General features: G+C 41.7%; 1 protein-coding gene across 3 annotated transcripts in view; it reads right to left on the reverse strand.

Moving 5' to 3' along the window:
* The window catches only part of LRCH1 (leucine rich repeats and calponin homology domain containing 1), a 188,449-nt gene that overhangs the window by 63,356 nt on the left and 99,604 nt on the right, over window positions 1-25,489 (reverse strand). For all 3 annotated transcript variants that reach the window (XM_032611020.1, XM_032611022.1, XM_032611023.1), the window contains exons 3-4: window positions 14,232-14,358; window positions 2,368-2,473 (exon numbers count right to left, since the gene is read on the reverse strand). In XM_032611020.1, the coding sequence (XP_032466911.1) occupies window positions 2,368-2,473; window positions 14,232-14,358 (233 nt within the window). The remainder of the gene's footprint in view (window positions 1-2,367; window positions 2,474-14,231; window positions 14,359-25,489) is intronic.

Raw genomic sequence — 25,489 nt, forward strand, 5'->3', positions numbered from 1 at the left:
AAAATATTAAGCCTGAGAAAACATAATTATGAAAAGTATAGAAATCTGTAAGTGATCTTTTTAGGAGAAGGAATGTTTTTAAGTTAAGCGAGCAACGAATGGTGAGAGAAACAAATATCTTGATTTTACAGATGCACTTTCTTCCCACATGTTTCTAAACCATTACAGGAAACACTTAAATGATTAAATTAAATTTTTCTTTTGAAAACAAGAGTTCAATAATTTGTGATGACCTCTCAATAATTAACCTAAGAGCTTAAATTTAGATGAAAGTTTTCTTTAATGTTATGAAAGGCTATATGATTATACATTTGCTGTTAGTAAGAGTTTTCTCTTTATACTTGCTCAAACCAAGAAAAACAATTTCATCCATTCAGAACTGGAACCGCACAATGACAAAATGAAAAATCAATGTTTTTATACCAAGTCATCTCAAGTAATAAAGTAATAAATCTTCAGGCCGAGATAGTTTCTAACTCTTCTTTAAACACTAGCCAGCATGAGAAAGGTGAAGACGGCAGATAACACTTAAAACTCCCATCTATAGGGCACATTACATGTTATAAAGTTCTTTCCCTTTCTTGAGCTGCATTTTCTTGCCTTGAATAATGAAGCACTTCAAGCCAAAGATCACGAAGCAGGAACAGAATAATAAAAATCAGGCAGCTCTCAAATAGCTGCATTAGAATCCGATTAGCCAAATGTTGACTGTTCCCAAATCTACCCTTTAGCTTATCAGGTACCCTCATGTGCTTAAATGAAAATGATAGAAACCAATGTGATCTCTGAGAACCAGAGGATGTTTCGGAGAAAGCATAGTGTCCTGCTGCTCGTCACCTCGTTCCTGAGTAGGTCCAAACGAGGATCCCAAAATGTGAAATTCAGATCCAGCATGATCTACAAGGCTATTTATCACTGTTCTTAATGGTATAACATTTCTGAATAAATATATCGGTTTTTTTTTTTTTTTGCGGTATGCGGGCCTCTCACTGTTGTGGCCTCTCCCGTTGCGGAGCACAGGCTCCGGACGCGCAGGCTCAGCGGCCATGGCTCACGGGCCCAGCCGCACTGCGGCATGTGGGATCTTCCTGGACCGGGGCACGAACCCGTGTCCTCTGCATCGGCAGGCAGACTCTCAACCACTGTGCCACCAGGGAAGCCCTGAATAAATATATGTTTTTTATTTTTAATTTATATTTGTTTTATTGAAGTACAGTTGGCTGACAATTTTTTTTTTTAGCTGCGCTGCATGCGGGATCTTAGTTCCCCAACCAGGGATCGAACCCATGTCTCTTGCAGTGTAAACACGGAATCTTAACCACTGGACGGCCAGGGAAGTCCCTGATAATTTTTTTATTGAATATCTTTTTATTTTAACTTCAACGCAACATATCAGAGGCACACACTATGGAAGCCCAGAGCTGCAGGGAAGGGTTTGCCCGTGTTTGGCTCCTGGGTGGGGCTGTGTGAGGGGCTCAGTGTTTGTGCCGAGTCTCAATGCTGAGGCTCTGGAGCCATCCTTGCTCCAGGCTTCAAGAAATTCATCAAAACAACCAGTGGTATCAGCCCAAGCTTCACTTCAGCAAAGGCATGCCCTCGCCTGAAGCACGGATTCGAGACACTCAGGGTTCCTGGTCAGGGCTCCCAGATCCCCAAAGCCCCAAACCCTGACTTCTGGGTCTGCAGGACCAAGTGCAGCAACTAACTACTGGCTGGATGTTCCAGGACATCCACGTCCATCCATACCAAAAGCAATTCATGTTGCCTCCTGTTAGGAGCTGAATTGTGTGCCCCCCAAATTCATATGTTGGAGCCCTGACCCACAGTACCTCAGAATGTGACTGTATTTGGAGATAGGGTTTTTAAAGGGTAAATGAGTTAAAATGGGGTCATTAGTGTGGGCCCTAACCCAGTATGATGGGTGTCCTCATGAGAAGAAGAGATTAGGACACAGACACAGAGGGAAGATGCAGGGAGAAGACGGCCATCTACAAGCCAAGAAGAGAGGGCTCAGGAAAAACCAAACTGAGCTACACTCTGATCTCAGACTTCCAGCCTCCAGACCGCGGGAAAATACATTTCTGTTGTTTAAAACACTCAAGTCTGTGGTGCTTTGTTATGAGAGCCTGAACAAACTTAATACACACACGTACACACACACACAGCTTTATACAGGAGTATGATTTTGTTACTGAACCCCTGACTAAAATTACAACTTGAATATAACTTTTCTGTTATCAGCACATGAAATTCAAATTATAATAGGCACACACAAACATGACTAGAGCTACCTTCTTCACAAAGGTAAACAAAAAATAATAAAAGCCTCCTGTTTGATTGATTCATTTTTCCTCTTTCTTTTTTTACCTTGTGGTAGAACTTTAAGGTAATTTCTTCTGACATTCAGTTCTCGTAGGGATTTCAGTTGCCCTATCTGCTGAGGCAAGGCTGTGATCTCATTGCAGCTGACGTCCTGCATTGAAAACAAAGAGGGAAACAGTAAACGCCTTTTGCCGGGAGATCAAGCATTTCATGTGAAATCTCCTTACGGAATTTAAGTATTAGGACAACTACACAGGGACATTTTTATATTGGTCTCCGGGTCCGAGGTCAAGCGAGGCTTATTAGCACAGAGAAGAAAAAAGAAAGTGCAACATTTAAAACATCCTCTGAGAGAAAACGGAGAAAAGAAGCCTTTTCTGTTAGTAGCCTTCGGTAGCTACTCTGCCAGCCTCGAGGGCTGCTGTTCTCACATGCTTCAGTCTTATTTCTCACAACAAACCCATGAGGTAATATTACTGGCCTAATATTCACAGATTAGAACACCGAGGCTCAGGAAAGTTCAGTCAATTGTCCAAGGCTTGCAAGTACCAGGGTTAACACTTGGAACAAATTTCCAGCTGACCGTTCAGCCACTACCTTACCTTACAAAATGCCCATAGTTTACAGTGTATACCTATATATATTACTGCACTGTTTGGATGCATTATTTATTTAAAATGGAGTTCTTAGCAGAAGGCTGGAAACTTTGGACCTGAACACCTTTACAAACATTTTACAAGCAAGACTGTGGGGTATGCGGACTGTGTCTTCTTTGCTTTGGAAAAGTAATACTCTATTAGTAATCATTGATGGGAACCACCTCTTGACACATGCAAAACGGTGGCCATGACATTTTTAATCTTCTGTATCATTATTACCTCCCCTAACCCCACTCTTCCTCTTGTCCCTAGTAGTTCTGTCCTGCTCTCCACCTCCCTTCCCCCAGCTACTCCATTAGTCCAGACCAGCAGTATCTCTCAGCTAGACACTATAATGATCTTCTGGCTGTTTCCAGGCATCAATCTCCTCCTCGGTTCCATCCTTCACAGAGTGAAAACTTACAGAGTGTGAATTTCACTCTATCATTCATCAGCTCAAACACCTGCAACGGCTCCTCAGGATAAAGTCCCAAACTCAAATCTGCTCAGATGTTTGCCTTCTCCTGTGAGCCTGTGAGCTCCTAGATGGAAGAGACTGTGTCTTAGTCACTCTGCCTCCTGTGCTGAGCAGAATGCCAGGTATAAAGTAAAGGATCAGGGGCTTCCCTGGTGGTGCAGTGGTTAAGAATCCGCCTGCCAATGCAGGGGACACGGGTTCGAGCCCTGGTCCGGGAAGATCCCACATGCCGTGGAGCAACTAAACCCGTGCACCACAACTACTGAGCCTGACCTCTAGAGCCTGTGCACCACAACTACTAAACCCGCGTGCCACAACTTCTGAAGCCCGCGTGCCTGAAGCCCATGCTCTGCAACAAGAGAAGCCACCGCAATGAGAAGTCTGCACACTGCAACCAAGAGTAGCCCCCGCTCGCCGCAACAAGAGAAAGCCCACGCACAGCAACGAAGACCCAATGCAGCCAAAAATAAATAAATAAAATAAATTTAAAAAAATTAATAAATAAAGTAAGGGATCAATAAATATTGGATAAAACTTCTGAAGTCCATTTATGTTGATGTTCCATAATGTACAGTTTATTCTGTCTCTGGCTGGGAGCCCAAGAGGCTCCAACATACACACCAAATTTCTTGCAGGTCTTGCTTGGTGTCACAGAACCACAAATATATTTGGGCCACAAATGATCCCAATGAGATCAAGTCCTTAAACATCCCACATCACTGCTGAACCTGCAAAAACTCCCCTTCACTCATCCTCTTAGAAAGCAGCAAAGCCTTGTTTCAGAAATTGGTTTCATATTCACTCGGATGAGAACTCACCATTGACCAATTCTTTGAAACCTCTGTGCTCCGTGTTAAGAGCAAGGCTGTACAGAACACAGTGGATCACTGCCCTCTAACCTCATCTCATTTACATATTCCTCAGGTGACTTGCCAATCTGTCAAGGTCATGAAGGCGCTAAATGGGTATCAATTGATGAAGAGGAATAACACCGCTCCTATTAAAGGAAACGAAGCTGTGATCTGTAAAGCCTGGGTGTACGCATTGGAATCAGCCCGCCGTACTGTTGCATACTCAGCTGTCTGACTTGGGGGTGGGGCAGGGGGCTGGCGCGTGACAGGTTAAGGACATTAGGTGTTCAACGGCATCTGCCTGTCTGAATATACTTCCACATATGAGAAGTGAAAAGTAAAATGCCACCTTTTCCCAGTTACTGTGGCATTTCATCAGCCACAAAAGTCAACAACCAAACCCTTTCAATGAAAGTTTTATCTTTCTTTGCTTCCACCAAGTTACCAATAAGCAAGAGGTACCATTTTAAAATCTAAGAGTCCTCACACAAATGGTACACAGGTAAGCCCTAGAAATATAGGAAATTAAATCATTTTATTGGACTCAGGACCAGGCACAGTCATCTTGGTGATGGCTGAGAGGAGGGGAGGTCATGGGAGAAGAATTAGTGAGAATTATTTTCCACCTCTAAGGAGGATTTATGTTGACACCTAAAATGTTTTATAAGTCTGCGAGTGATAGCATGAGAAAGACCCTTTTGCAGATTACGGGAATCACGTATTTTTCAATGTGAAACTGATGATTTTCAAAAGTTTTAAGGACATAATTAAAAAAAGAACATTTCTCTTAAAAAAAAGAGAGGTGGGAGAGGAAAACTAAAAGAGAACAGATATATTTAGGCAGTACAGTCTCACCATGAAATCTCCTGAGATGAAATGCATCTTTATTCCATTTTTTTCCTGTGTACTACACTCACCTTGCACGTTGTTGATTAACCCCAGCTAGCCATGAAATTAAGAGTATGCTGTTTCCATAAATATAAGGTAATTTTTCCAACATATATTTCTAAATGGCCTTATCAAAGAAAAGAGACTCCCCTCAGCTATATTTAAACACTTGTTTACCTGCAGGGAAAGTGCTTTCCTAATTTATTTTTTTTAAAGAACTTCACATAATGATAAAACAAGTTTTTCCTTCTAACTTACAAGACAGGACATCTGTAGACAATTAGAAACATAAAGTCCAATTGTCCATTCACATTTTGAAGGGTATATGGCGAAGGTCAAATTATTTTAATAGTACTCTGCACTGATTTCAGTTACTTCCTGTCCTGCCAAAATAATGAGGGAAAAAGCAAGATAAAGACTTTTCACTCTTGTATGATCAATATTGCAGAAAACTGTGCAAACTCAATGCCCTCCCAGCTATTAAACCTTGCCAAGTTTTAAAAAGGTTATGAATTTCATCACAAAAATAAAACCCCATAGGTAATTATGTCTTAATTAGTTGGGAATGAGGAGGAGGACAGAGAGGAAAATAGTCTAGATGTTTTCAGATAACGTATTTCTGGTTAAAAAGTATAAAAGCAACATTCCTAGAATAGCCTGGTTCTCTATAACATGTCTGTCCACATTTAGTCTAAAAGAAATAATGGCTTTTTTTTGGGGGGGGAAGTTCATTTAAAAAAGATATGATTTAGGAAAATAAATTTTAAAAATACACAACATTAGTGCCCCATATTTCTGCAATACTGAGAATTTATCAAGCTATGAGTTCCAGATCCAGTAACTTCTTAGAATAGTCAAATGAATCCCTTCTGAATGGTCTATTAGTCCTAAGCTATGTCTTGGAAAATAATTATTCCAAACTACAGTGAAATCAAATTACCCTATATTCAGCATTATAAAGTTATAAATATACAGGTAGGCCCAATTCTATTGTTTGATACAGAAATGAATCTAATCACTATGCATTATATAATCTAATTCTATTCTTTGATACAGAAATGAATCTAATCATTATGCAATATATAATCACATAAATACTCAAACTTAAGTTTTATGAACCAGCCAGTCTAATTTTGTCATTTAGATTAAAAAAAACAAAATAGAGAATTTTAGCTATGACTTAAAATACACTTATTTTCCACTGGTTTAATCAAGATGCTTTTAAGCAACCAAAAGAAAAACTTTAGAAGTTAAGATTCTCATTTCATCACAACTCTTCTGGGCAACTAAAAAGGTCTCTAGAAGGGTTAAACGCATGTTGGAGATAAATACATTTTAGCTGACTGACTGCTAATTGCTACCTTACCTTCAGAATGCAAAAATGACAAGGATTTAAAACAACAGCATAGGTTCAAGGATTATTAAACTAGGAAATGTCCACTTTCAGAATATATTTTTTAAAAGACTAGACATGCTTTCTTAAGTCGTGACTTCTGATGAAAGCCAACATAACTACTGCATCAAGATGATCTTGGTTACAGAAGGTTTCCAGTAAGACCAGGCTAAGCGGCAGAACTGCACATGGTATTCTATGAGCTACCTGCCCCTGACTCTTAGGTTTTCAGAAACTTAGCGTGGTTATACTACAGCTTAAGTCGTATTTTAAAATCTACCTCTTGGGCTTCCCTGGTGGCGCAGTGGTTAAGAATCTGCCTGCCAATGCAGGGGACACGGGTTCGAGCCCTGGTCCAAGAAGATCCCACATGCTGTGGAGCAACTAAGCCCGTGAGCCACAACTCCTGAGCCTGTGCTCCAGAGCCCACAAGCCACAACTACTGAGCCCGCATGCCACAACTACTGAGCCCGTGCACCTAGAGCCTGTGCTCTGCAACAAGAGAAACCACCGCAATGAGAAGCCCGCACACCACAAAGAAGAGTAGCCCCCGCTTGCCGCAGCTAGAGAAAGCCCACGTGCAGCAACCAAGACCCAATGCAGCCAAAAATAAAATAAATTTATTTTTAAAAATCTACCTCTTTATTTAATTGAAGAAAATGCAAACGTTCTAACAGGAAATATAAGCTATTAATACTGGCCTCCCATCATGTAAGCATGTCCATTTTTGGAAATGTCTTTTGTATGACTCAGTGTAACTTTAGGTAAATATCTTAACCTCTCTGTTCCTAGGTAAAAAGAAGAGGTGAGATTATAAATAATTCCAATTTCCTTCCAACATCAGGAAAATCCATCTACCATATCAAAAATAATGAAGAGATTTTGTTTGAAAGATAGATACTTAACTCACTTAGGAGTAATGTTAATTTTGATTTTTCAGCAATCAAAAACCTAAATGCCTGTAATGAGAACTTCAATTTTAAGACAAATCAGTATGTTCATTTAAACTCAAAACTTTTTCAAGCAACCTCTGATATGACAAATTATTACCTCTCAACACTTACTGAGAGTCTACTTCTAGTATAAAACTCTACCTCACACCCTTCCACATACCCAGCAAACACATACCTCACCCCCACTGCTCTTCATAAGAAACGCAGAGATAGAAGCAACAGAAAGGACCCTGCACAGGCCATGAGTTTCCAATTCCCTCACAGAAACCAGAGAAGTTAGAAGGCATCTCCAGAGACTATGAATGGACCTACGATTACATCAGACATGAATTCACGTCTCCATTACACCTACCTCAGAGACTGGAATGCGAAACATAATAAAAAAATGGAGAGATTTTCCTCAGAAGTTCCTCAATACATTCTGTGTCTATAATCAATCCCTGAATTCCAACTCTCCACACAACCAAACATTTCACAAAAAAGAGGAAAAAAAAAGTAGCATGTCTAGTCAGGGCCAGGAAATGCACCTTCCAGTCAGTTACTATCTGAGTCAGGCCCAGTGAGTTTGGGGTTGTAAAAGCAGGTTTCTGAAACAGTGATATTATGTTCTCTTATATGAAGTTTAGAGCCGGAAGACACAATTTTCACACACGGCATGAGTTAGGAGAGGGCAGAATCGAGAAAAACCAAACAAGAGATGGACCCCAATGTGTCAGCACGTACAGAGAACTGGTAAGAAAACTTCTAAGACCTTTGGCAAATGCCCCATAAAAGGTTCTCAAATTTATTGTGTTCTTCCTTAGTGTGCCTGTCTTCTTCGGAGCCATCTGTTAAGTATAACATGGCATTCATACAGTATTTCTTACCAAATATTTAACACACCTTATCCTTCGGGTATGATTTGACAAGTAAAAAACACAAAAAACATGTTTCCAGGATGCTGACACTGTCTTTATGAGTAAAATGAGGTTTCGTCAACCCGAGAGAAGTCTGCTGACCCTGGTGCCTGGCTTGAGGTTCTTCAGTGAGGGAACTCTCAGACAGACACGGTCCATTTGTACCACACCCTACTTCTGTAACATTCTCCCGGCCTGCCCCAACTTGAATGGGAAAACCACTGCAAGTTGAAATAGGGCAACTGCACAGAAAGAAATCATGGCTCCTCTCCATAAGAGGCTTAACGATCTAGATGCGGACCCAGTGAGCACAGCTGCATTGTACTGCGGAAAGGCCTTGGGCTTTCAACAGACAAACCTGGTTTTCACTCCAGCTCTACCACGTCATGGCCCCACGCCCTTTGGGTAAGTAATCCTGAAACCCACACTTGCCTGTGCAAGGTAGACAGGATATCCACCTTGCTGGGTTATTGTCAAGGTCGAATGATAGAACACATGTCAAGTACTCAGCAGAGTGCCTGGCATACAGTAGGTGCTCAGTAAATGCCAGTGCTTTATCTCTTTCCTGGATAGAAAGAACATGCAGATACAAAGACTTACAAAGCAACACAGACACACAGCTACAGCTCTAAGGAGACAAGTGGTACAGAAGTAATTCAAAGTAGCTGAGGAGGTCAGAAAGTTCTACATCATTCTCATCAGAAATGACCCTTGAGGGGCAGCTCCATAGAGCTTAGGTTCCCCTAAGTTCTCCGGCACCCGAAACAATGTGGAAATATATCCTCGCCTCTCCTGTGGACTCAAGAAAAGACGTCTCAGAAGTGTTACTTAATGAAAGTCTTCATGGAAGGAGGAAAAACTGGTTGTCCATATTCTTTGCGCAATCACAATCACTAAATGGCAACGCTTTATGTTTTAAGATTCTTAGATAATTGTGATATATTCAAGAAAGTAAGATACTGTTTTCCAAATCCAACTCCTCTCAAAAATTAGAGAGGGCACCCTTCTTGCAGATGGCCATGGTGCTTTGGTTTTTGTTTTTTCGGCGAATGATGACTCTGGAACATTCGCTCATACTTGGAAGAGAAGAGAGTTTACAACTCAGTTTAGGATACTCTTTGAGTCTGATGTGAAATTTTCTCAAATATTTCTACCAAAATAGTTCAACAGGGCTCAGAGCCTAATAATAAGCTGAGAGATTTTATCAGCGCTATGTGACTGAAGGTACTCTGAATGCCTGGGGAGCACCCAAATGTTTTTAACAAGTTGGTTACTATGTAACTACAAAACAGGAGCCTCCTACGCAATTCTAGAATTACTTCAGGCTCTCCAGGGAATTTTTTTTCCAACTGATAGCTAAAAATCATCTGACATGGTTACCTGTAGTATCAATACTATTTTAAGCAAAAAGATATGAAAAATAAATAAGAATGGATGGAAACTAATCTTTTTTAGTCTGTGACCTTAAGCAAGGCCAGTCACCCCTTGCGGTTAAATAATGGCAAGTTATTAAATATTCACCAACTTCACAAATAAATGCTTTTTGTGAAGGTCACACTTGCCCATAGAGCAGGAAGAACACAAGCTATAGAGCTGCCCTGTCTGGTAGGGTGGCCACCAGCCACATGTAGCTATTAAGCAGGAGAAATGGGGCTAGTCCAACCTGTGCTGTGTCAGTGGAAGACCTCAAAAACTTAGTAGGAAAGAAAGACTACAAAATATCTCAGTAATTTTATATTGTAGAGATGCTGAAATAATATTCTAGCTATCTAGGATAAACTGAAATATATTACTAAAATGAATTTCATTTGCTTGTTTTTTTTTTTAATGTGGCTACTAGTACATGTAAAATGACATTTGCAGAAGGACAAATATCATATGACATCGCTTATATGTGGAATCTCAAAAACAATGGTACAAATAAATGTATTTACAAAACAGAAACAGAGTCACAGATGTAGAAAACAAACTGATGGTTACCAGGTGGAGAAAGAGGGGGAGGGATAGATTGGAAGATTGGGATTGACATATACACATTACTATATATAAAATAGATAACTAATAAGGACTTACTATATAGCCCAGGGACCTCTATTCAATACTCTGTAATGACCTATTTGGGAAAAGAATCTAAAAAAGAATGGGGGTGTATATATATGTGTATGTATAACTGATTCACTATGCTGTACAGCAGGAAATATACAACATTGTGAATCAACTATACTCCAAGAGGGAGGAGATTTGCGGATGTATGTACGTGTATAGCTGACTCACTTTGTTCTACAGCAGAAACTAACACACCATTGTAAAGCAATTATACTCCAATAAAGATGTTAAAAAAATACATCCAAAGAAAATTTTTTTAAAGGCACAAACAAAAAACAGAAACAAAAAATTAAAATGACATTTGCTGTCTGCATCATGGGCTGGGTGGGGGACAGAGCCGGTGAGGGTGTTTCTGCTTGGGTTGTAAATCAGCTACGCCAGGGTGACTGACCCTCTGGGCATCGCTCACTGTCTCTCTGCCTTGGGTTTCTTCTTTTGTAAGATGTTGAGAGCTTGGACTAGACGTCTTTTTTTTTTTTTTAAAGATTGGGTTTTTTTTGATGCAGAACATTTTTTTTTTTTTGTCTTTACTGAATTTGTTACAATATTGCTTCTGTTTTATGTTTTGGTTTTTTGGCCCCGAGGCATGTGGGATCTTAGCTCCCCGACCAGAGATCGAACCTGCACCCCCTGCATTGGAAGGCGAAGTCTTAACCACTGGACCGCCAGGGAAGTTCCGGACTAGACGTCTTTTAAAACCACTATGGCTTTAACATTCTAGGATTCAAGTGTGCAAGAGTTATTGCTGGTGGAGAAAAGACACAGGACAGGCTGATGGCAGTGTTGGAGCTAGGAGGCAAAGCAGCTTCCCTAGAGCTGAGCTCCGGATGGGGGCCTAAGAAAAGCCCAGGGCATCCCTTACAGCCACCCACCAGCTCATGTGCCCCGAGCCTAGAGACAGTGCTCTTCTACCTCTGCCGCCTGCCACCAGCAGCTGACAGGAGAATGTGAGGAAAGCCCTGCCCCGTGTGGGGCTGGCTGCAGGGCTCAGCACGTGCAGCACCTATTAGCAGATGAGCTGCTCTGTAGCAGCACAGCCCATGGGTGGCACGCTGTCAGCTTAGGCCCAGGGTGCAGTGGGACAGAAACACATTACGGCTGCCAAAGGCTGACTTCACCGATGTGCCACACATCCACTCCGCAGGAGCCCGACAACTGGTAAAACACCAACGCTGTACTCATACAATGTTTGCAAGACCTAATCCAAATTCTAGCAAACCCGGATTTGGGGGTTTATCACACTCCTGAAAGAAGCATTTTTTTTAAAAAGCAAATAAATATCAGTTTCATCCGAAGTGTTATTTGCTATATCTTTTGTTTTCCAGAATCAGTTAAAATGGAACCTTCTGAGTTAACTTGGATTGAAAGACAGAGTCGCCACTCACTGGCACGGCCCTTGGGAGTCCTCGCCATCGGTCCCAAGCCACCTTCCTGGTCCACTGTCCACGATTTGACAGCAGCCTTCGGCAAACATTTTTGGGGGCATCTACCTTGTGCCAAGCACTGGGATAAAACAGCAAGTAACACCCAGTTCCAGTGCTGAATCAGCTTTCAAGGTGTAGCGGGTGTTGGCCTGGAGAACGCCAAGTGAGGAGACAAATGTGGTTCCCTGAAAGTTCAGTGACACATAGAGGGTGCTGGCCTTAGGAGCACCCAACCCTGGCCTGGAGGGTCTGGCAAGGCTTTTGGAGGAAGTGAAATCTACCTTGGCTAAGAACTGACCAAGGGAAGAAGAGAAGGAAGAATCAGTCCTTGTGGAAAGAGTGATGTGCTCAAAAGTCTAGAAGTGAAAATGAACAAGGCTGGAATTCAGAGGGTAAAGGGGTCAGGGACAAGAGATGAACCTAGAGAGGTATGCAGGGGCCAGACTCAGCAGGGCCTTGAACACTCTGGGAAGGAGGTGATGATGGCCTAAATCTAAGCCGTGGCCTCGAGGATGCAGTGCCCAGCCTCACTCCACCTAGCCTCAATGGGATCATACTGCTTCACACTCCCCGGGCATGCCGTGCACTCCCGGGCTGTCGGGCCTTTGCACAAGCGGTCCTTTCTCTCTTGAGTGCCTCCTCTGTCCCTTACATGGACTTATGTAAGGCGCCTCTCAAAGGTCTCTTCCTGTACAAACCCTCCCCAACCCCAAGACTGAATCAATCAATCAGTTCCTACGCCATGCACTTACTTCTTGTAATAGAGACTTTGTGGAGAGGAGGGTGTCTGCCCAAATTAATATCTGACTTCTTGCAGAATCACCCCTCTCGGTGGCAGCCGAGCAGCCGTGTCCAGGCAATGTGACCATGTGCCTTGGGCATCGCTGACCAAGTCAGGAGAGGACGCTGGAACCAGGTCTCACCTCTCTCACTCAGAAACCAAGGCTGAGACATGCTAGTAGGTCCTGCCATGTGCTTTATCTGGGGGAACATTTAAACTTGGGATCTATGGGCTAGGCGACCTCTCCATTGTATGGAGAAAGCTGAGCAAGAAAACCAGTGGCTTCCGTGGTTCTTGACAACTTTCCAGTACCTTGTTCTAGTCACTCACGATCCCTGACCAGATGTCATGGTGCTAGGGACGTGAAGACCCCTGTCTCCTTCTGACTCATCCCAACTCTTGGTGTGAGCTACTTGGAATGGGTTTCAGATACTGCCATCCTGAAAAAGGTACTCTTTTTAGGGCTCTATTGCCTTTATACAGAAATTACTCACTTCTGTCCTAAAATCAAAGTGGATACATATGTGACATGGGGGCTGTCACTTTCAGAGCCAATTCCAGATGAACACATGACCATAGAGTCACAGCACTCTTTATCTGGGCCTCACAAGCCACCACCCCAGTGTTCCAGGTGGCCCTGAAAAAATTAACTGGAACTGACACACAAGAGAAAAGTTATTGGCCATCAATGTTCTAGATTGGAGTCTACTTGAAGGAAGGTATTATGTCCTTTTCATGGTTGCAATCACAACATCCAGCTTTGTGCTGGACACAAGGGCAGTACGGAAGAATGCTTGTTGGAGGATAAATTATGACTATCATGGTTGAGACCTGTTGCTCATTCCTGACTCTTCATTCACCCAAGATATCTTTAGCTCAACGGAAGTACAGAAAGAACTCATTCTTTCCCATTTTAGAAACAAGGTCAGTAATTCAATTAGTAGTGAAGGAGCTGACATCTCGGTCTCAGGTACACACTTACAAGCCACCCCTGCCTATCTATAACTTGTTCTTCTTTCTTCTCCCTGAGGATATGGACACATTTTAAAGTTACATTAATTTGGAGCAACGGTTCCTAAAATTCTTAGAGAATCAGGACATTCTCTTCTTTCCAAGTTAATTATATACATTCATAAAGTTTGGCCTACTAACTTATTTGCTGATTATTTTGCCAGTGTATCCATAATGTATCACAAATTTATTTATGCAATCTGAAAAAAAAGTGATCTAAATACCATAGGATAATCTGTAAACTTCAGGAACTGTAAATCCTGAAAACTTCAGGAAGTGTAAACTACAGGAAACCTATAAATTGCAGGAACTCTGTCACAGCAAAGCCATGATTATTCCTTTCCCCACTTAATGTCTCTATCATATACAGACCTTCCCACGGGACATGATCCCCTCCTTGACCCACTGGAGCAAAAAGTCTTTCTGACTACCTTGATAGGCTACAATTAGTAAACAAACAAAAAGGGCATCTTAAAAATCAGTAACATACCAACTCCATTAACTGTTTGAGCTGACCTATCTCTTCAGGCAGCGATCCAAGTTTGTTGTTACTTGCAATTAAGACTTTGAGAGGCAGACCACACAGGCAGGCCGGCAGGGCGGACAGCTGATTCCGACTGCGAAGAAATAAAAGAACTCTGGTAAACAGGCAGGCTACTTCATACTGTTTGTGAACATGTTTTTTCAACAAACAAGGAGAAAGGAGTGACCGAAGAAAACATTTTGCAAATATAAAAAGTCTGATAAACTTTTATAAAAATGCAAATCCCAAGTGTATAAGAAAATAAAAAATAGTTTTTAAAAATGAGGGGCATAGGCACTTGTGAGGGAAACAACTTTTTCCACAACAAGGGACCCTATCAAGCCCCCTGAAGATGCTGAGCTGTTGGCCAGCTCGAGAGCATATGGGCAACACAGGCTGTACCACCAATAGCAACGGGAAGCTGGTGCCAACTGTTCCCTCTCTGACAGTGTGAATGGGAGATGCAGCGAGGACGAAAGCAACCAGCCGCTGCAGCGCAAGGAAGCATCATCGCATCCATCTTAGTAGTGACGAGGAAGATCATTTTGCTGTAACTCACAAAACCCCCGGGCCCATTTCCAACGTTTTGTTAAAGCAAGAGCTCTGTGGTTAAATTCTGCTTGGGTTATCTGTGAGAGAGCTAATTAAAAAAGAAAAAGGAAAAGTCGGCCTTCTGGCAAAAGTGAAGTTGGAGCCAAGAGGGGTTCAGTTTCACAGAGGAGCATGAAAAGTGTGAGCCCAGGCCTCACCTCTGCTCTTCACCAAAAGGTCTCTACTCTACTTAATGGTCCGCATTGAGAAGTCTTTAAATTTCCCATCATCAACGCTAGTTGACTGAGAGACAGGAAAATATAGGATAAATGAAATCTACGAATCACATCAAGGATATGTCGACCATTTATTTACCTTCCCCTCCACAAGGAGTCCTTTTCCTGCTATCAAGTAAGGAGACAGATGGTTTTCAGTTTCCCTTTCTTTCTCGCCATTCTGCTGAGGGAGCCAACCACCAGACAGTGAAATATCTACAAATCTGTATTTGGAACTTCTGCGTGTATTCGCACACACGTGTGAGACTTCGGAAGCTGTGGTACCATGTGTGTATTTGTGGGTGTGCATATGTCTTTGTGTGTGAGACATGGGAACAGACAGCTAGACTGGAAACACACCAAGATGTTATCAGTAGCCATTTTTGGGGAGTAGGCACAGTGAGTGGATTTTATTTTCTTTATTACACTTTGCTGTATTTTCCAAAATTCCTACCAAGTGCTTTCATAATTTGGGAAGAAATATCATTATAAAAAGAAACTTCATTGGATACTGGCTACATGGGTGCTTCTAGGTGTGGAAATTCATGAAGATGTACACTTACAATCTGTGTACTTTTCCACACATATGTTATAGTTCAGCGGAACCTTTTACTCCCTCACCCTACCATGTGAGGGGGTGGGTATCTGATTAGGAAAGGGTGTCTCTAATGGACGGGCTCAGAAAAAGCAGGTGCTGTGCTGTCAAAATAGCCTTTCCAACCTGGGTCCCCCCTGTGACCACTGTGACCAGGGGCCTGATGCCAGGTAACCATACTCTAGCAAGAAAATGTAGAGCCATGTCTTCTCTCCCCTGCCCAGATGTGAAAAGGAAGCTCTTTGCAAAAAGGCACAGAAGGAAGAGAGCTTTCTCTCAGGGGGTCCAGCAGAGGGGGAAGGAGAGTGAGAGCCCTGAGGGTGGAGGTTGTATCCTGGTGCTGGAAGGACCAGCTGGCTCTTAGCTTCCCCTTGGTTAGGATAACAGGCTAGAATAGGGGCAATGGGCTCGCCCTGACACTCTCTCCTGATGTCTGGGGGCAGCGGAAGGGGAAGCCAGGGCTACCAGGCTGTCTTTCTGTGCTCTCACACCCCTCGCGCTGCCCCCTCTCAGCTGCAAGAGCCCAGGAGGGCTCCTCGGTCTTGAGGAGGGGGCCTTCCCAGTGCCCTGCTGGGACAGCTTTCTTCAAGCTCCAGAAAAGTTTCCTGAGATACTCCCTCTGCAAAGGAGAACCCAGTTTATTAAAAGGCGGCAAGTAAATAATTTGGCATTTGTGGTTTAAAATATTTCTTAATATACAATTTCACATAGTAAGGACTGCTAAATTAAAACGTTAATACGGTAATCCTCTTACTCTGGAGCCATATTTGAACTTCCTCTGGAAGAGAGGATAACGGGAACAAAGATAAGCATTTTTAGAAATTTCTACGCTATTTTCCACAGAATCAACAATTACAGTTGGAGATCTTTCCTGTGTTTCTCTGCTTGGAAGCTCAGATTTAAAGTATTCCCAGTCTCACTACCTCGATGCAGGCATCTAATCAGATTCGCAGGTACTGCATTGGATGAGCATCTATATACCATTTAAGCAATGCAGTGAAGCTTTTGCTTCCTTCAGACACGTGAGCATTTGAAATCACATGGGATTATTCCCACTGCAGTTCTTCCAGGATGGGTAACTAATTTAAAATAAAATTTAGGCTTGTAAAGCATTTGCGGTTTCTTTGACGGGGATGAATGCTTTTTATGATTAAAGCAGCTGATGGAATAGCCTATTTATTTATGCCCTACACATTCCTCTATCTACACTGTAGTTAATCACCTGTAGGCAAATCGAGATGCCAGGACTAGTCATAATACAGCATGCCACAGGCCTGGGGCACATTTCTTCTATTTCATCCATCCGTTCCCTCAGCCTGTACTTTGTATATTTTATCACAGGATGTTCCTGTATTACTGGTAATTTCCCCCATAGAAAAAGGAAATACACACGCACGCAAAAACCCATTAGCTCTCCAGCAAATATTTATAAAGACGAGGAGAAACTGCACGCCCTTTAATCCTCTCCCCACTAAAGACCACAACAGCAGCCTAAGCTTTTTTTTTTTTTTGCGGTACGCGGGCCTCTCACTGTTGTGGCCTCTCCCGTTGCGGAGCACAGGCTCCGGGATGCGCAGGTTCAGTGGCCATAGCTCACGGGCCTAGCTGCTCCGCGGCCCAGACCGGGGCGCGAACCCGTGTCCCTTGCATCGGTAGGCGGACTCTCAACCACTGCACCACCGGGGAAGCCCAGCCTAAGCTTTTTGAAACTACTCATCTGGCAGCAACTTTTCTCAAGCAAGTAAGTGCCTCAGGCCACAATCCACCACTCTGGCCCCCACTTGTCTCCTGCAGCCCTCTGCACTATGAACAGGCCCTTGAAGGAAACAGTGGTTAAAAATAAGGCCGTACAGCATCTGATCAGGTAATGGCCAACATTTATTTTCAAATCCAGCCTGGGAGTCACATCTGAAAGCAATATATTTAAAAAAAAAAAAAAAAAAGATTTTTTTAAACTCACTCATTACAAAAGAGTAAATTAACGGGGGGAAAAGGGCCACTTATTCAGAAGTAGAAATTACAGATTCGGTCATGGTGGCCTGAGCCTTCCTGCCAGCACAGAGCAGGGCCTCCCCAGTGTTTCTTGTCACTCTCCCTGCTCAGGCTTGGTGGAGGATGGCGCGAGGAGGAAGGAGGCGGGGCGGGAAGGCAGCGGGCTCTTACCAGCCTGTGATTACTGCTAACGCTTTGTCTTCCTTCCTTCTCGGCTGAATGACTTCCTACTAGAGTGACTGGTCTGTTTCCTCATTTCAGGGTGAAACAAGGCAGCTCATCATAACCTCAACAGTTCTGATAGCCTAAGTTTGCAGGTTAAATTCCTCTTCAAGTAGCGCTACCCTCGCTTAACGAAAGTCCTAAATTAAGGAATTCACAAACCAAGTCACTTCTGCATGGTTTCACTTTTATTTATTTATTTTTTAATAAATTTATTTTATTTATTTATTTATTTTTGGCTGCGTTGGGTCTTGGTTGCTGCACGGGGGCTTTCTCTAATTGCGGCGAGCGGGGGCTACTCTTCGTTGCGGTGCACGTGCTTCTCACTGCGGTGGCTTCTCTTGTTGCGGAGCATGGGCTCTAGGCGTGTGGGCTTCAGTAGTTGTGGCTCACGGGCTCCAGTGCACAGGCTCAGTAGTTGTGGCACACAAGCTTCGTTGCTCCGCGGCACGTGGGATCTTCCCGGACCAGGGCTCAAACCCATGTCCCCTGCGTTGGCAGGCAGATTCTTAACCACTGCGCCACCAGGGAAGCCCCGGTTTCACTTTTAGAGAGTGTTATTTTAATGTATTTTGACTATGGCCTTCCTTAATTATTAATATCCATGCTTTCAGACTTAATTTTGGTATTTAACACTATTTATTACTGGTTTATCAGAAAGTTATTTTCCTTAACGTATGTGATGAGAAAAACATGCTATAGTCTTACATGTGATTTTATTATCAGACAGCATATGTGTTTTTTATTCTACTGGAATAGATCCTTTTTGTAAGTGAATGGGTTCACTTAATAATGAAACATGGAATCCACTTAATTTATAGAAAGATTTCTGTAACAGATTCACCTACTCAGTTGGTACAGAGATCACCAACTGTGGAATTAGAAAACCTGGGTTCAAGTCTCATCTCTGCCTTAATCGACCATAGAACTTTAGGTAAGTCACCTACCTCTCTGACTCTGTCAGCCATAAAACATAGATAATAATACCCACCTAACATGATACATGAGATTATGGATGTAAAAGTGCTTTTAGCCCAACACTAAATCCATATATTAAGGTTAAACCGTTCCCAACACCACTGACGTAGCAAAGCAATGGGAGGTGACCAAAAAGAGCTTAATTAGGTTTTAGTTATTGATTTTATTTCCTAACTGCTAACATTTCAACCACTCTTAAACTAAGGTTGCATGTTCAATTTGTCAAAAACATAAGCCAATTAAAGATGACGATTCGGAGGCATGTTGGGGAAAACCAGGCTGGTTTCAGGCCAAAACAAACCAAGTAACTCTTTCCAATCTGGAGAACCAGAACTAGAACAACAACAAAAAAAAATCATACCAATGACCTTTTCTCTCCCATCTTCTCTAATTCCAAGATTCTACCATTACTCTGGGAAAACAGGAATACCCAGGGGTCATCATCTCTATTTACTAGTTCTCAAAAATGAACAGAAATAATAATGTGAAATCACAAGCCAATTAAGAAAATGTCACAGTGTGCCTCTAAAGGGCACAGAGGAAGCAGGGCAGGGTTCATGGTATCGGCACCTCAGGCTCACCCTGTACAGGTCTCAGGCAAGGAAGGGAATAAACAAGCACAGGGGAGTTACTGTATATTGCTTGTTTGAATCACACTGTCTGTGCTTTTGGCACATGAACCACAGTGAAGAGCGGTTATTTTACTTGAGCCAAATAAGTTTCCTCTTGCACAGGGTACCTCACCTAATTTTGCTGTATGTTCTTTTTGCATACGCTGTTCGCCTTTAATTAAAGGCAGAGTGATTTTTTTCTGGTGTGTGTTTGCCACTTGACTGTTCCTTGTCTTCGTGTCCACACACAACGGTGAACAATATCCATAGAGAACTATTTCCTTTTTCCTGCTTGCTTCATTCTGAAAACCCACCATGGCAAAATTTCTCACCCTCATTTCCTCAAATGACTAAATACTTCCCCTGCATGGCCAGCCCTCCCCCTTCATTCCCACCATCCTCATGTACCTGAGACAAGGACCAACAACAACCAGAGCCTGGCTTTAAGCTGCCTGGAGATATCTTGGCCAACATTAGCTTTGTAAATATAAATTCTATAAACATAGCTTTACTAATGTGTCACATGACATTTTTTAGATAGAAATTCTATTGACCTTATGTATACGCATAAAATCTGGGAGTCCACACCTACATCTAACTTTGAAAGCAGTTCTGCTCCCTACAACTTGAGAATGACAATCATTTGAAAACTTAAATGTTGCAAAACTAGAAACACAGAGTCATCATTTCAAGTGAATCTCGAACGAGTTTTGAACACTATACCAATCCATTTCACACTACACAACAGGGCCATTCTTTGAGAAAGTAAAAGGCAACTTTAGAAAACTAAAAGAAAAGGAAGAAGCGAGCATCTAAAGCAGCTCAGAGTTCAGGCAAATTGCTGCACCAGCCATTTTGCTGTGCATACCTGCACCATATTTGACTTCTGCAGCTGAACTGGTTTCCCAAAATAACAGTCTATCAGTCTCCTCTTGAGTACAAATAAACCTTTGCTTAACATATTCTGGCTTTTTACACCCCTAACAGTCAGCAACCACCACTACCAGTGTCTGTAGTTAGATTTCAAAGTGCAGTTATTGATAACTTGTCCCTTTCTCAGCTATTTCCTCTCCTTTTTTCTAAGATCTCTTCAATTCTATAAGGACAAGTCTCTAAAAACTATTCCTTAAAGTTTCCTCTATAATATTTATCATTTCCTTCCTTCATTGTAAAATGGAGCTAAGTGTTCAAAACCAAGGAAGCTTTAGATTTCAAAGAGAACCCAACACCTGATACTAGCAAGAATAATAATTGGCCAAACACCTCCAGAGGCAACAACATAGATTTGAGGTTTTAAGTATTGAGACTGTAGAGGCCTGAGCCTTACGCAAAACATTGTTGCTGCCAAGTGGGAAAAGTACCACTAAATGGCTGGAAAAGATGTACTGGCACTGAAGAGAATCCTCCCACTTTTAGGAGCCATGTCCCAGGCAGAATGGACACCACCTTTCTGTCCCCAGGAAGGTACGCCTACCTTACCTGCCTTCTCCTCCATGCCACTCCACACCAAAGCCAGGGAAATAGATATTTTTTTACTTTAACATTTTTCCCTGCCAAAAAAGAAAGGGCTATGGATACTGACTGAAATGAGAACAGGCTGCTCAGATCAACTTTTACCCAGGGGGACTGAGTTAACAAAAATCGTTCATAATAAAATTTAAGGAGCCTGAGCATTTCTGTTTATCATTTGAAGACGTGTGCCTCTCCATCCGTCTCCAGGAATTTCTGAATGTGTAATGCCGGTAGACATGCATAAATATATTACTCTCTATACATCCTCTTCTTCCCACGTATCCCTCCAAGTAAGTGAGTGTTCAGGAAGCTTCTCTCATGTAACTTGACAGCCAATAACAATTCAGTTCCACTTAACTGCTCGAAAACGTAAACAAATCAGCAGCATGTCTATCCTCTTTACTAAAAATGCTATAAAATCCATTTACTTTACTCAAATACTAGACCTCTTGCCACTATTTTTCTTAACCCATTTTGGAATCCATAAGATAACAGTATGCCACAAACTTCATTCAACAAACATTTCTTGGGTGGTTATTATGCATAAGGCACTGCGCTAGGCACTTACACAACATTATTTTATTTATATTCACAATAATCCTGTAACATTAAACCCCCTACTTTTCAGACACAAAAACTGATGTTATTCAGTGAATTTAAATCACTTGCTCCAAGCTGCCTAGCTAATGCTAAGATATGAAGCCATGTGGGCTGGGCTTTAGATCAAAGTCTGTGGTCTTCCCTCAGTAAAATACAGCCTCTTCTCATTTTACTTTGGAATAAAAAGTACAGGTAAACCAGGAAAACAGTAGGAGGAGAGCTCCAAATTCCAAACGGAGGCAACTGGGACACTAGACTGACAATTCAATGACTGATTTATATGAAAAGGGATGGAGGAAAGGGTCGAAGATCATCTCTGAGATTCCAAGCTGGAGGACAGGGTGCTGGAGAAAAGCAGTAGGAGCATGGCTAGGAATGAAGTTCCAAATATGCTAATTTGGGAAAGAAAAAACGGGCTTAGTTTAGCCCACATTGAGCTTTGAGGTGTTCCATCTAAGAGGAACTGAATTTTAGTCCATTGGGAAGATAAGGACTAGTGTTAAAATGAGTCCAAGTGACAGAGAATGTACTGGATACACACACATAAGGCATGAGGTCTGAGAGAGAAGATTTAAGGGCCAAAGATGGGGCTTCGGGGAATACTAGCATTAAGGTGCAGGAAGAGAAAGGACATCGAATAGAGAAGAGACAGAAAGAAGTCGAAAAGTGAGCAGGAAAGCATGTGACCAAATCAAGGGAAGAAGATGCTACGTACAGTGTCAAGTGCTGAAAGGAAGCTAATTATTTCCTACACTTACTGAGTGCCACTCTGCCCAAGAACCTGTTCTAAGCACCGAGAAAATGTGAAATGTACATGAATCCTAAAGCTTATTAACTCCTACCAAGATAGGCAACATCCCTCTGAGCTGGGATGTACCCTACCTCCTACTTGAACGTGGATCTTATATTTTAAAAGTGCTGGAGCAGCAAATATTTCCTACTGGGTTTCTCAAATTTAAGATAAAAAATGAGTGACTCTTAAAGAATAAAGAAAGTGAGACTTCCTTTATGGGTCTTATCCTGTAAGGTGGAATGAAGGATTCCAGGCTCATCCTAAACAACTCTTTAAACAAGTGTCTGCAGATTTGGACACCGCTGTCAGATGCTCAAAGGTTGCCTCTGCCGAAGTCCCCAGGTGTTCTCTCCTGGTACTGAGGTCACAGTGGTCTCTTGCAGGGACTAATGCACCAGAGGGGCCACCACTCATATCAGTTTACTTAAATTCCCTGAAGATCATCCATTGAAATGGCCAAACAAAAGTGAAAGCAATGCACTGCCTTCAAGGCACTCTCACTATATCCTCAGTCCTCCCTGCCCACCTACATGCAAACAGCCTTTCACAGTCTTTAGAACACAGGATCTGAAAGGCAGAGTTTCACAATCCCCACTGAACACCTCTTTATTTTTTTCTTCTACCTGTAGTCCTGTTCAAATAGTTCACACAGCTATATAGTTCTTGCACGTGGTGATATAAATTAAATTATTTGGTGTATCAGGAAAAATTGTGACAAAAACCATTACTGGGGGTCTTGTCTAGCACACCCTTCCAGATTATCTCTGCTATTCATTGTCCTTGAGTTACTGTACAACTCTGTGTTTGTAGAAATGGATTGTAATGCAAATCATTTTTGTCCACAGAAATACAGATGAATTATGATGAGTGTGGAGGAATTATAACTGACTACTGGATACTGACCAGCTTTGCAACTATTTGTTAATTTACTTCAGTAAGCCCACTAATGTGTGTGTGTTGAATCCTCCTTTAAACAGGATATAACATTCTACTGGTTCCTACATTAATTAATGGGTTAAATACAATCTTTGACAGATGTACATTTTATATTTGTATGAGAGTCATGATTTTACCTTTTTTAAAAGAACTACCCTTTAACAGGTGATTAGTTTTAGCCATAGCGACTGGTGTTTCAACAATGAAATTTCAGGGCCTACAATTTAATGTAAAGACCCAGCTGCTTTAGACTTTTGGTCAAGGTCATTCTTTTCCTCATTATATAATACAGAGCTCTCAGAAACTGAAAAAATCCCCTCACGCCCTCCAGAAAAAGTTCAATCTTATTAAGGAGCTGGGGAGAAGAAAAAACCTTAAACATGAGTACTAAGTGAGTGACTGATATATTCTTTGCACTTTTCAGTACTTATTTTTTCTCAAAATTAATTGCATATTTTAATTGATCATTAATAATAAACAAAATTCAGATTTATATACATTTAAAAGGTGCTAAATAAAGAATAAATCAGCCTGGATGGCAGCTGTGTGAACACACTCGATGCTGTAGTACTTCCTGGGCCTTTCTCTTTTCTACTCACATTTCATCATGCCTTTCAACACATCCAGTCCATACAGATATCTTGGCCTCTGAACAGGGCATCACGAAGGCACATACTTTTTAACCTCATCCTTTTTTAGACGTGAGGTCAGTTCCTAAATCTTTAGGTGATAAACATTCTTCTAAATCAGTGTTTACAAAATGGTGTTCTGAAAAGCACACTCTAGGAGATGCTAATAGGCGGACCTCACAAAAAAAGGGAGGAGAGAGTTCTGATCGCACAATACGTGGACTTTTCTTTAAAGCAAGCATACCTATTAACATCCAACATAACACTTTTCCATAGACTATACTTTTAGGAGATGGTGTTCTACTTACACCCTAATGTATCTAATGGCATCCCTGTGGTTAGAAATATGTAACTTCTTTTCTCCTAGGGAATTTGGCAGGCAGGTTTTCTCCAGTTCTGTTGCTCTCTATTCATGAACAGAAGGACTCATCATTCAGTAGAATGGGTCAATTTTCTCATATTATTTTCCCATCCCTTTCTGTGATGGTTTGCCAGTTGCCAAGTGGGAGTTTCAGAAACACATTGCCTGATTTCATGAGGATAAGGTAGATAAGCTGGGATTAATAGATAATACAGTTCCACACGATCCAACTCTCAAAATGACCCAAATCTTCTGGTTATTTGGATCTCACCATTCAGAGAGATCATCTCATTCCATCTGTTCTGACAGTCCATCTGGTCCAGAGAGTATAAAGGTATTCCAAAAGATGACAGGAGATGAAAAAAATGCCTTACAGAATAACCTGCTCACCTCACAACCACTCCTTTTGTACCCTAAGCACCCAATCCCTTGACTCTTTCTAGATAAAGCACTACAGACTATGCATTTATTCTTGACTTTCTCGTCCATGAAAACAAAATGTTGTTTGGAACTATTACACATGCTGCAACTCCTGGCTACATTATTTTATCAAGATTTCCCCTCCCTGAGTTCTCAGAGCACAAGCATTCCTTTCAGAAGTAGGATAATATTTTTAACATATTCTGCAATTTTCTAGCCACTACAGTGTATGTTTTATTACTTTTGAAAATGAAGTGATGCATTTAGATCTGGATTGGGAAACTCAGAAAACCAATATTGCGTCTCTTTTTCTCAAAAGCAACTCTTTTAAAAAACTTTATTTGTCCAGTTACTGTAATTGTTACTAACAAGCAACAAAGAACACTAAGAGAACAAAGGGAAGCCCTGGGTTGGCCATTATACCTCCAGGCTGCAGTCAAATCCTACTTCCTTAAAGCCCTAATTCCAGGGAAGAAGGTATGGAGGATGCTGACAGGATAGAAAAAGCAGAGTTCAACAAAGAAAGGATTGAAGGTTAAGAAGTCAAATTCTCACAAACCTCAATTTAAGGTCGAAGGCAACAAGACTGGTTCTTATCAAGTTTTATAATAAAAGAAACAACTCAAAGGAATTCAGGATTAAGTTGTTTTTAGGCAACCAACAAAGTATGCTACTATAAGAGTAAGAGAGTGCATAAGATTTCACTAATGAGTCAAAATGTATAGTTACTGTGCTACACATCTCAATCACTAAGAGTCTTCTCCATTAAG

The sequence above is a fragment of the Phocoena sinus genome, chromosome 18, assembly GCF_008692025.1.
Source record: "Phocoena sinus isolate mPhoSin1 chromosome 18, mPhoSin1.pri, whole genome shotgun sequence".
Lineage (NCBI taxonomy): Eukaryota > Metazoa > Chordata > Mammalia > Artiodactyla > Phocoenidae > Phocoena > Phocoena sinus.